The sequence below is a fragment of the Bubalus kerabau genome, chromosome 8 (assembly GCF_029407905.1).
Source record: "Bubalus kerabau isolate K-KA32 ecotype Philippines breed swamp buffalo chromosome 8, PCC_UOA_SB_1v2, whole genome shotgun sequence".
Lineage (NCBI taxonomy): Eukaryota > Metazoa > Chordata > Mammalia > Artiodactyla > Bovidae > Bubalus > Bubalus kerabau.
This window is the reverse complement of record NC_073631.1, coordinates 105,947,199-105,959,321: the sequence shown is the minus strand read 5'-3', so window position 1 is coordinate 105,959,321 and position 12,123 is coordinate 105,947,199. Positions and strand designations below refer to the sequence as shown.

The 12,123-nt window shown below is 51.2% G+C and overlaps 1 protein-coding gene across 2 annotated transcripts in view; it reads left to right on the top strand.

The window, feature by feature from the left end:
• The first annotated feature begins 2,389 nt into the window (after positions 1-2,389).
• Positions 2,390-12,123, top strand: part of KIAA1549 (KIAA1549 ortholog) — a 130,758-nt gene continuing 121,024 nt past the window's right edge. For both annotated transcript variants that reach the window (XM_055591051.1, XM_055591050.1), the window contains exon 1: positions 2,390-2,558. In XM_055591051.1, the coding sequence (XP_055447026.1) occupies positions 2,399-2,558 (160 nt within the window). In that variant the 5' untranslated portion in view covers positions 2,390-2,398. The remainder of the gene's footprint in view (positions 2,559-12,123) is intronic.

Genomic DNA, 12,123 nt, shown 5'->3' with positions numbered 1-12,123 from the left:
ATAAAAGATAACATTAACAGGACAAGACAATTTAAGAATCACCCAAGGCAGGGGTCTGTGGTCAAATGAGGTAAAATCAGAAAATGAAGATCTAGGGATGATATCCAAGGACCAGACGTGCATGGATAGGCAGTATCTCCATCTGAGTACTAACCTGCAGATTATGAGCTGGAAGCAAGGTTTGCAAAGCTCCTTATCTATGAAGAGTGGTGATGTTGTGGCTCAGACGGTAAAGCGTCTGTCTACAATGTGGGAGACCCGGGTTTGAGCCCTGGGTTGGGAAGATCCCCTGGAGAAGGAAATGGAAATCCACTCCAGTACTATTGCCTGGAAAATCCCATGGACAGAGGAGCCTGGTAGGCTACAGTCTATGGGGTCACAAAGAGTCAGACACGACTGAGCGACTTCACTTTCACTTTATCTATGAAGGGAGGTGATCAGGTGCTAAGAACAAGGACTGTTTATGATAAGAAGGGATTAAAAAGTACAAAACCAAATAGGAGTATCAACAAAAGTTATCTTTAACCTTTATTCTCAATTATCTTTCTCCCAATTTTTAGTATATGTGCTGCCAAAGCACTCAAATATCCTCCTTGAAACTAACAGGTAGGTACTTATAGGTAGGTACCTCAGCCTTATTCTGAGCAAGGGCTATTATTGATTCTCCAATACTCTAACCACCAGACAGGAAGCCTAGTTGGGCTGGAGCTGCAAGGCCGGGCTTAGCAGGGAAAGCGGACTGGAAAGCAACCTGCATCCTTTGCGGGTGATTCACATTCTCTACAGTTCATTGTAGTTTCCTGGGGCAATACAACAGTGTCCCCAACTCACACCTTTCATAATCTGACTGGGGCAAGCATTCCAACAGGACGCCAAGATCCAAAACTGTCAATTCTGTGTTCCAAGACCTTTAGTCCATGGGGCGTCCCCAGAGTTAGACACTCTGCGGGCTCAGCAGGCACCAGACAAATGTTAACTCATATCCTCGCTTTCCTGATCTTCGCATCCAGTCCGAACAATCCTCTGACGTTCTCTTCCCCTCCCAAGACCACTGCTTTCTCTAAGAGAGCCTGGGCGTGCGTGATTCTCTCCCCAGTCAGTTCAGTTCAGTCGCTCAGTCGTGTGCGACTCTTTGTGACCCCATAGACTGCAGCACGCCAGGCCTCCCTGTCCATCACCAACTCCCGGAGTTTACCATAACCCATGTCCATTGAGTCGGTGATGCCATCCAACCATCTCATCCTCTGTTGTCCCCTTCTCCTCCCGCCTTCAATCTTTGCCAGCATCAGGGTCTTCTCAAATGAGTCAGCTCTTCGCATCAGGTGGCCAAAGTATTGGAGTTTCAGCTTTAGCATCAGTCCTTCCAATGAACACTCAGGACTCATCTCCTTCAGAATGGACTGGTTGGATCTCCTTGCAGTCGAAGGGGCTTTCAAGAGTCTTCTCCAACACCACAGTTCAAAAGCATCGATTCTTCGAGGTTCTGCTTCGATTCGATTCGATTCTGTAGGCGCCTCCTGCAGGCCTACTACGTGCGAGATTTGCGGGCTTCCCGGGCGCAGAGCATCCTGTCTGTTCGTTTCCCAGTCACCTGGTCCCGAGGCAAGACCTGCAGGCGGGAGACAGGATGGTAGGGCTGTGCGCGCGCTTTCCTCTACTGCACGTCGGACTCTTGGAAACGGGCCGCCGATTTCGCCTTCGTTTTGTCCCCGCTGCAGCCCCGAAGGCTGTCCTACCAATGCAGGAGCCCCACTCACACCTGCTGCCCCGCACCGACTGGAGCCAGAGGAGGAGCAAGAGGCCCGCCGCGCTCGCGCGGGCCAGGTTTTCCGGCTCTGACCCCTCCTCGCGGCGCCCCCTCCCTCCGTGCGCCCCCGAGGGGCTGGACGCCGGGCCACCAGGGCGGCGGGACCTGGGATTCGGTGCGGGTCCGGACGGCGCCGACCGCCGCCTGGTGCCAGGCCTCCCGCGTCCCGCGAGTCCCCTCCCAGGAGGCGGATCCCGGGGGCGGGCCGGGACCGGGCCTTGCGCCGCGCAGCCCCCGCGCGCCCGCGCCCGCCGCCTGGCCGCCCCTCAGGCAGGTTCCCGGCCGGCCGGGAGGTGGTGCTCGCCTCCCCGCGCCCGGGCCCGCGCGTTGCCGGGCAGCGCCTCGGAGGCTCCGAAGGGGGCGGAGCGGCGAGGCCGGCGTGCGGCTGGCAGCCCCCGTCCGTCCGCGGTTCCGGCCCCCGGCCCGCCCCCGCTTCGCCGGCCTCTCTCCGCGCCGGTGCGCGGCGCCCCGTCCAAGCCGCCGCCGCCGCAGCGGCCGCCCCTCCCGGGCCTGAGAGCGCAGAGCCGCGAGGCCGGGCCGGGGCGCCGACCGGGACTGCCGGGGGCGCGGCGCCGACGCCGAGGCGCGGCCATGGAGGGGAAGACCCGCGCCGGGGTCGCGCTGGTCCCGGGGCCGAGCGGCCGCGGGCCTTCCGCCCGCCGCGCCCGCCGCCGCCGCCGCCGCCGCTCGGGGCTGCTGCTCCCCGGCCTCTGGCTGCTGCTGCTGGCCCGGCCGACCTCGTGCGCCCCAGGTAAGCTCCGCGGAGACCCTCCGGCGCGACCCTGCCTTTCCTTTATCGCTGCTCTTTTCAAAATCCGGCTCTCCCCGCCCATCCTCTTTTATTCTCCACCGCTCCCTCGCCCTCCTTTATGGAGATGCTTTTCCATTCTCGTTGGGCCCAGCAGATAAAGGCACGGAAAAAATAATACGAAAAAGCAAGCAGATTCTGGCCAGTCTTGCCAAAAAGTCTGCAAAGCTTATTCTGCTATCCACGGAGCCCGAGGCGGGTCTGGCGGCTTCATCTCGGAATGTGTCTTTATTTTTCCCTGCAAAACGCAGGCACTGAAATTGTAATGCATGGCTGTATGAATGTGGTTACAGCAAATTTGGGGAAATACTTGATGGTCGGGGCGAAAGGGTACATTCGGTGTGTGTGCTTTAAAACAGTGTTGCATTACTCTGGGTGGCCCTGCGTCCCCCAGATGCAGGCAGCTGGCCGTGTCCCCCAGTGGACCAGGACACAAAGAACATTCAAAGAATATCTCTTGGAAAGCGCCCTGGCCATGGATCTTTCCAGGGAAATAGCTATTGCTGTTACTTCTGCAAAGGCATTAGTACAATAGAGTGTGAAAATATTGTGATTCTTAAGTGTCAGGGCATGAAAGGAGTAAAGGTTGTTTATAATAGAGGCAGTTTACTGACTGTTAGTCAGCGTGGAATTAAGAGGCATGATTTATGAAGAAGCATGTGGGCGGGTTTTGTTGTTGAGGAAATGATTTAATTCATATTGCTCCTCTGAAATGTTTATTTGTCCACCCTGAGCATACACGCAGGATGGTCTGCAAACCATCTCTGAGCTGACATGATGCAAGCCGGTGATTGCCCTAGCGCGTGCTCGTGCGCGTGCACACACAGACACACACAGAAACAGACACACACACACACAAGCGCGCACACGCACGGCCACTTTGGGGGCAGGAAAGGTGGAGTGAGCAGTGTGCAGAGCGGCTACACGCTGAACAAAACCAGAAAGCTGTGGAAGCAACTCCAAACCCTCCCTTCTGGTGGGAGCAGTGCCAGAGGACCGCCAAGTGGCTCTGGGAGGAAATGGAACACGTTTGAAGGTGTCCCTGGACCTCACTGTCGGAATTATAACCAGTGCCACATAGAGGATGGGACACAAAAGCACAGGAAGGGACTTGAGGGATCACAGACTGGAACTGCTCCTCTTACTGAAGAGGAAATTGACACATAACTGACTTGCTCAAGGTCACAGGCTAGTTGATGCAGAGTCCTCTGCTTTCCATTCGCCTTATGGCGCTTAACCTGTGAACTTAGGCACACCTGAGACCACCTCATAGCTTTCCCATAGCTGGGTGGAACCCTGCTCAGGGAGCCACAGCAGAACCAGGGGGACAAAATGGGTCTCTTTCGGGCATTTGAAAGAGACAGTGTTGCCTGACCCAGTGCCTCAGCTTTCAGTCTTGCTCCAGTGTGTTCTAGCCTGTGTGTCCAGAGAAATGGAGATCCTAGGTTTTTTTTGTGAGAAGAGGCAATCATAAAGTGGGCTCTTGGCTTTAGTCAAGCAGTAAAGCTGATCTGATACTAATGGATTCATCTGCTATGGGACATGGCAAACTGATTGTTTCCAATTACTGAGTGCGTCCTGAGTGCCAGGCGCCACATTTTACATACATGATCTGATACACTGTGAGTTAGGCATTGTTATCCCCATTTTACAGATGAGAATACTAAGGCTGCAGGAGTTTGGGTTAGTTTGACTCCAGACTCCATGTACAGTAACCTCTGTACAGTTTCCTCATGTGAATATGGCCATCTGGATGTCCTGTAGATGTTGTGAGTAATACAAGTAATTCTCTTGATAAATTTAAAGTAAATGGAGCTGTTTGTACTGTCCCTCCATAATTTTCTCTTCTCTAGTCTTTTCCTGTCCCCCGTAACCTCCAATGCAAACATTAAACGCGGAGACTTGAAAGTCGTTTTATTTCTGCTCTAGAGCCAACATCACGGAAGCAGAGACTTCATCCTTTCTCTGGTTGGTGTAATGGGCCCCTCTGGTTTGCACAGCTGCTTCTAGGCTGCGTCATAGGATGGGAACTGAAGAAGGGGAGGACACGGCGCCTGTCCTCAGGGATCCTGTTGGGACCCAAAGCAGCTCATAAGCAAGAGCAGATTCCACGTGGGCTGTCCCCGGGCAGGAAAGGCAGCAAGGGAAACAGCTTCCCAGGGAAGATCTCTTAAAAGGTGGCACCAATCCTCTGGAAGGCTGAGAGAGTGATAGTGGCAGAGGGTGGCTTTCTAATGTAGGACACCTGGGCATGGTGAGTGGCATGTGACCCCGAGGAGATGCTGCGTTTCAGTTGTTTGGCCCACGTCTTTCTCTGTGCCACTAGGACCCTCGGGCTTCTCGTCCTGAGTGTTGTATTTCCCCCACTGGAGTGGGGCTGGAGGAGGCTATGCCAAACCCTGCTGTGCTGGTTCTCTTTCTGAAGAGTAAGTGGCATTAGAAAGTGTTGTGTCTTTCTCCTGCCTTGGGTCTCCTAGGTTAGGCACTTGTTCCTTCTGTGGCTGCCTATAGACTCTCTCCTCCTTCCACAGGTTTGTCTTTCATTGGTAACTTTGTTAAATGGAGTCCGCCCTCCAGTTATCCCCATATTTCAGTCTTTATGTAAATTTCTGTGTCTTATTGATTTCTTGTCTATTTCTGTTTCATTCAGCATTTTGAATGTGCTTTTTTTTTTTTTTTTGGTTTAAACATTTATAAGTTTGGTCTTGATGGTTCACTGTTGTGGAAACAAGTTGTAATGCTTTGGACTTGTTTTTGAATGGAGTGCTTTAGGAATCCTACATCCATGATGTAAAAAGAAAAGATTGTACCCCATTTCTTCATTTTATTCAGGGGTAAGTCTTTCTTAAGATAATAGTTATTATGAAATTGAAACTTTGAAAATTATTGGAAGGTACAGATAACAGGTATCCTTAATCCCACAACCTATAGCCAACTCTGTAAATAACTTTGTCTTTGTTAACATTAAAAAAAAATTGAATTTATGTATTTACTTTTTTCACTCAATATTTAACTTAAGCATTTCCCTATTCATGAAATATTGTTTGAAAACACAGTTTCCATCCTAATAATTTACTCAATTATCCTTTTATTATTTCCAGCTTTTTTTTTTCCCTGTTATAAATAATGCTGTAATGAATAGGTATGTAGGTAAGGCTTTGTCTAGATTTCTTTGTGTGTGGGCTCTTTGTCCCCCTTAGAATACATTTCCAGAAGAGAAATTAGACTATAGTTTAGATCTAAATCCACCAGCCTGGATCTTTGCATATTTTGTTTGGTGTGCTGGGTGTCTAATACGTGCCTCAGTAGGTAGTTGTTAAAGGAATCAGCTTCTTATGTAAAACTGTAATGCTGAAATTACCCCAAGCAGTCTATGCAGTTTACTGTTTCACTTCATCACCGCCAGCATTATTACTTTTAAAACTCTTGTTAAATTTGTAACACATTACTTTAATTTTTTATTACTTTTGAGTTGAATATTTTTTGTTTATTTTGTATTTGTAGTCTGTGAATTTTCTGTTTTTGCTTATTTATCCATGATATATACGTATAGTTTAGTCACTAAGTCGTGTCTGACTCTTTTGTGACCCTGTGGACTGTAGCCCGCCAGGCTCCTCTGTCCTTGGAATTTCTCAGGCAAGAATACTGGAGTGGATTTCCATTTCTAGGGAATCTTCCCGACCCAGAAATCCAGCCCTCATCTCTGATATCAGCAGGCGGGTTCTTTATCACTGAGCCACCTGAGAGGCCCAATATATATGTCAGTTCAGTTGAGTTCAGTTGCTCACTCGTGTCCGACTCTTTGCGACCTCATGAATTGCAGCATGCCAGGTCTCCCTGTCCATCACCAATTCCCGGAGTTCACTCAAACTCATGTCTATTGAGTTAGTGATGCTATCCAATCATCTCATTCTCTGTCGTCCCCTTCTCCTTCTGCCCCCAATCCCTCCCAGCATCAGGGTCTTTTCCAATGAGTCAACTCTTCGCATGAGGTGGCCAAAGTACTGGAGTTTCAGCTTTAGCATCATTCCTTCCAAAGAACACCCAGGACTGATCTCCTTTAGAATGGACTGGAGAGATCCAAGGGACTCTCAAGAGTCTTCTCCAACATTATAGTTCAATAGCATCAATTCTTCAGCGCTCAGCTTTCTTTACAGTCCAACTCTCATATCCATACATGACTATTGGAAAAACTATAGCCTTGACTAGACGGACCTTTGTTGGCAAAGTAATGTCTCTGCTTTTGAATATGCTGTCTAGGTTGGTCATAACTTTCCTTCCAAGGAGTAAGCGTCTTTTAATTTCATGGCTGCAATATATATGTATACACACATATATATGTAAATTTTCTTTAAAGGATAGCAACTGTTTTTTTTCCCCTCCTTTTTGTTGTATTCTCCCCCTCCTAATGGATTTTCCTTTAAATTTTATATAGTCTTGAAATTTTTGATTATTTTGGTTAGCAAAATCTGCCATTTTATTTTTCATTGCATGTATGCCTAATGGCATGTTAACTTTTTATCGTACTTAATGCACTGTTTTATTAAATAATGAGCATTTTCAGTTGAATATTTGCTATACTTCTTGAGTGGTGTAGTAGCCTATAAATGAAGACTTAGATAAATGTTCCGAAGGTGTGATGCCTAGACCCCATGCATCATCATCATCCTTTGGGGACTTGGGGGTGCTTGTTAAGAATTTAGATTTCTGCGGCTCTCCCTTCACCTACATTAGAATCTTTGGTGTTAGTAACTGGGAATCTTCCTTTTTTAACAAGTTCACAGCTTATTTTTAGGCACTTTGACCTTTGGAACTGCCGATCCAGACACCATAAACCCCTAGTTGAAAGTTGATCGCATATGGGGGATATTCCACTTAATATCTTGCAACTGTCTTTTCACTGTTAGAACAATTGATTTAAAACCATGACGTTGAAACTGTTTGGGATTCTATCTTGTTTGCTTGGTTGTCTCTGGATTGAGAATCAAAGGGCATGGAGGACATCATTTTAAATCCTCACCTCCCCAGCCCCTTGGGAACAGCTGCTGCAGTCTTTGTCAGGAAATGCCTCATTTAATCCTGAAAACAGAACCCAACCAGGGGTTGTGAAAAGTCACGGGGGACCTGGGAGCCACAGGTTTTTCTCTCAGTGCCCTGGGTGCTAGAGGCAGCTAATTACTGTAATTATAATTACACTAGGTTGATTTTTCCAGCTAGAAAGATGCTGTTCTCACTGATCTAATTTGTTTCCAAGTTGTGACCACCCACCTTTCATCTGCGGGCTTGCAGTGACATGATTTCTCTTTCATGTGCTTAGGCAGCATGATTTGTTGGAAAGCACACCGAGCTGTGAGTTAGCAAACCTGAGTGTGCTCTTCTCAGCCGATGACTTGCCGTGTGTCTGTGGACAGGTTACCCTGTGCTGGGTTATCTCATCAGTGTAAGAAGGGGTCGCTGAGATGATCTCTGAGTACCCTTTAGCTCTTATGTTTCAGGTCCACAGGTTGGATGCCTTGGGATGCGTGTGTTATAGCAACTGTCCTGCTTCTACCAAATGTCTGTGTCACCATCTCACTGTCCTGTAGATGTTCTAGCCCAGTGACCTACCGAAGGCCATTGTGTTCAGTTCTTCTTAAAAAAATACTCTTCCCTCCTGCATCCCCACCCCCAGGACACCCACTGTGTTAATTTTCTCATGAGCCCCTAAATCCTAGGGCCCTACTCCCACCCCAGCTCATAAACCTCCTACTGAGAGTACAGGCTGTGGACTCAGACTTGGGGGATCTTGAGAAAAACAGGAGCCCCTACAGATGCAAGGAGGGTGGGAGGTGACCAGATTTGCCACTTATTGACTTCATGGGGTTGATGGAGATTTTGAAAACATATATAGACTTCATAGGTTATGTTCATAGGCGTCATGGAAGAATCAGTAAAGCAGTGGTTGAAAATTTAAGAACGAGTAGAAGCCCATAGAATCCCCAGTGGCTTCAGACGGTAAAGCATCTGCCTACAATGTGGGAGACCCTGTTTCGATCCCTGGGTCAGGAAGATCCCCTGGAGAAGGAAATGACAACCCACTCCAGTACTCTTGCCTGGAAAATCCCATAGATGGAGGAGCCTGGTAGGCTACAGTCCACAGGCTCACAAAGAGTTGGACAGGACTGAGCACATAGAAGTAACTGAAGGATATTTCTCCAAAGTGAAGAAGTTCCTTTGGGCAGGCAGGCTTAAAATAGCTCATGTAGGAGAGAAATAATAATGGGAGAAGAAACTGGAGGGGACTGGTGGGAGTGAAGCCTGAGGCGACGGGAGATAGCGGTGGTGTTGCCAGGGCACATGTGATGGCGTTTGTCCTGTAGCATCTGACAGGCTGTGTGGGGCCAGGGGAGGCGGGCAGTTGGCTTGAGCCAGGGTGGGGAATCTTGGGCAGATGTGGTCAAGAGCCAAGGGCAGTGGGGGGATTTGTGAAGACATGGTCGGGTGGTGCGGTGCAGAGTCTGGGCTGGGTGAGGAAGGGAGGGGAGGAGGAGGGGAGAAGGACTGAGAAAGGGGGTCCGGGGAGATCCCAGATAGCAGCAAGGTGGGAGGCGGGCTGGAGGGATGGCGGTTTCAGAGGTGAATCGGCACTGGTGTTGGTCTTGGTTAAGGGTGTGGGGTGTGGCTGCAGGGATTGGTTGTCGGAGTGGACTGTGAATGCAGGCTCTGGGTGAATCCTCTGTGGGTGCCAGATTCGCCAGGAGTGAGGTGAGAGAACCAGGAGCTGGGCACTGAGTCCTCAGTGAATGAAGGGCTGTGACCGCCGGGCCAGGGAGGAAGCGGCCCTTTAGTCTCTCCACCCCTCTCTCCATCACCACTGCCCCTGTCCGTGCTCCCGCCCTCTTTTCCCCCGTTACTGCTCTGGCCAGCCAGTTCATCTCCCCACTTCAGCTGGAGGTCCTTGTGGAAACCAGTCTGCTCAGGTCACAACATCACTTTCTTGCCGAAACACCTGGGGGAGCCTCGCACGGTTTCATGCTCCTTCAAGTCCGAGTCCACAGCCTGGGCGCTCAGGATGAGGCTTGTGACAGGGGTGGGAGCAGGAATGTAGGAGGAGGGTGCTCACGAGAACGTGCACACGGTGGGTGCAGGATCTCCAGAGCGCTTGTGCCGGAAAGGGCCAACGAGAGGGGGAAGTGACAGGATCTGACGCCTGAGGGTCGCCCTCCTCAGATCCTCCGTGGTTTCAACCTCGGGATGCACTTGACGATGACTGGCTGGCTGGGGGCGGGGGGTGGCGGAGGGGGGAGGCCGAGTCTTGCTTTGGGGGGTCCTGGTTTCTTCGGGGCATGAAGTGGGCAGCAAGTTAGCAGAAGGCGAAGGGGCAGGTAGGGGCCCCCGAGTGCCGGTGAGGAGGGGCTGGGCTGGAAGAGGAGATGGATGGTGCTGGAAGGGGCGATGAGGGTGGCAGCGAAGGCTCCCGGGCTTTGGGGGGGACGCAAGGGAGAGTGGAGGAGAGCCGGAGCTAGGTGGTGGGGGGACAGCGGTGGGCCGAGGAGCGGGTGACCGTTCCTGGGGATGGCGGACGATGACCTCTGCTTAGAAGAAGGCGGGTATGAGAGGGGACGGCGAGTGTGAGGAAATAACGCTGGTTTGTGGCGGGAAGCCGAGAGGAGGAGAGTGGACGGATTTCAGGCCTCAAATAGTGTGGGCGGCAGTTGGGAGGCTGTCTTGGCAGTGGGCGAGGTGGGCACTGTCCGCTTGCCTTTCCTGGTGGCCCGGAGGCCGGACATGCACAGTGACAGCTCCCCTGGGCGGTGGGTGGCCCGTCCTGCCAGGGGGTCGGGGCCGGGCCGGACGGGGGCTCGCGCTCTTGGTGCCGGTCAGGTGTTGGCGGCCCTGTGGAGTCCTGGGGAAGCCCTTCAGCTCCTTTCTTTGCTCTCGCGTCGGGGCCGGCGGAGGGAGCCCTTCCTCACCGTGGGGCCGGGCTTCACTTTGGAGCCACATAGCCTGAAGGGCCATGTGAACACGGCGGGGGAGCCTCTGTAGAGGGATGCCTCGCACACACACACAGCTAAAGGGGAGCCCAGGAGACAGGAGTGAATGGGGGGGCAGTTGTTAGGCCTTTGCTCCTGCAGGCTACAGGGCATGGAGCCGTCCCCAAAGCTCCCTGGGAGTGTGTGAGGAAGGCCCTTGCCCAGGTCTGCTTGGATCTATGGAGTATACCGTTTAAGTCCAAGTGGTGCTAGTGGTAAAGAACCTGCCTGCCAGTGCAGGAGATGTAAGAGTCTCAGGTTCGATCCCTGGGTTGGGAAGATCCCCTGGAGGAAGGCATGGCAACGCACTCCAGTATTCTTGCCTGGAGAATCCCATGGACAGAGGAGCCTGGTGGGCTGTAGTCCATAGGGGTTGCAGAGAGTTGGACATGAGAGGGACTTAGCACACTCAGGTTTGAGAAGCTTTGGCCTCAGCAGTGTGTCCTTGAGGATGGGTACATTTCCCAGACTTGGTTTCACCTGTCAGTAAGGAGTCTTTAACTGGTAAAAATTCAGGTTTTAACTTGGTTGGGAAGCAGGGAAGGAGCAGCAGCAGGTTCAGAACTGGGCTGGTGTCTGGCAGGTCGTGTAGCTCAGAACCGCCCCTGCTCCGTGTTTCCCCTCAGCCTGGGCATGTTTGGAGGCCTTCCGCTCCACCCTAGGTTGCCCTGCACCGATCTTGAACCCCAAGGATTACAGGAGCACCTGGAGGTAGCTGAAGGAAACAAGTGTCAAAAGCTAGGCGAAGGTGGAAGCAACTCAGATGTCCATCAGCAGACATAAACAAAATGTGATCTGTCCATACAAGGGACTTAGTATTCCTTCTTACATAAAAAGGAAAGTTCTGACTCAGGTTGCAACATGGATGGACCTTGACATTAATGCTAAGTGAAATAAGACAGTCACAAAAAAGACAAAATACTATGCAGTTCCACTTGTATCTAGAGTTGCCAGAATTGCAGAGACTGAAAGTAGAGTGGAGCTGGCCAGGGGCAGAGGGGAGAAGGGCAGGGGGAGCTGTGTTCAGTGGGTGCAGAGTTTCACTTTTGCAGGATGAAAAGCATTCTGGAGATGGGTTGTACAATCATATGAATGTACCAAACACTATGGTAAATTGTATGATATGTGGGGTTTTTTTAAATTGCAATTAAAAAAACAACCCTGAAGTGAGGCTGAATGGGAACTAGCTGGTTGGGTAGCCGGAGTGAACATTCGTCAGAGCTGGGATCTACAGTGGCCTAGGGCAGGGCCGGAGCACAGGACAGGTGCTGGTTGTGGGAACGTGCTGGCTGACGCAGGTGACCAGCAGAGGCCAGACTGGATGGGGACTGGTCGGCGGCTGGTGGCTAGGACAGCAGTCACATTCCCTGCTCTCGGCTCTAAGGCACCATCAGGGGTCTCCAGGCTTCTCAACCTCAGGAATGATTCACCTCACCTCACATTCCTAGGTGGTGCTAGTGGTAAAGAACCTACCTGCCAGTGTGGGAGATGTAGGA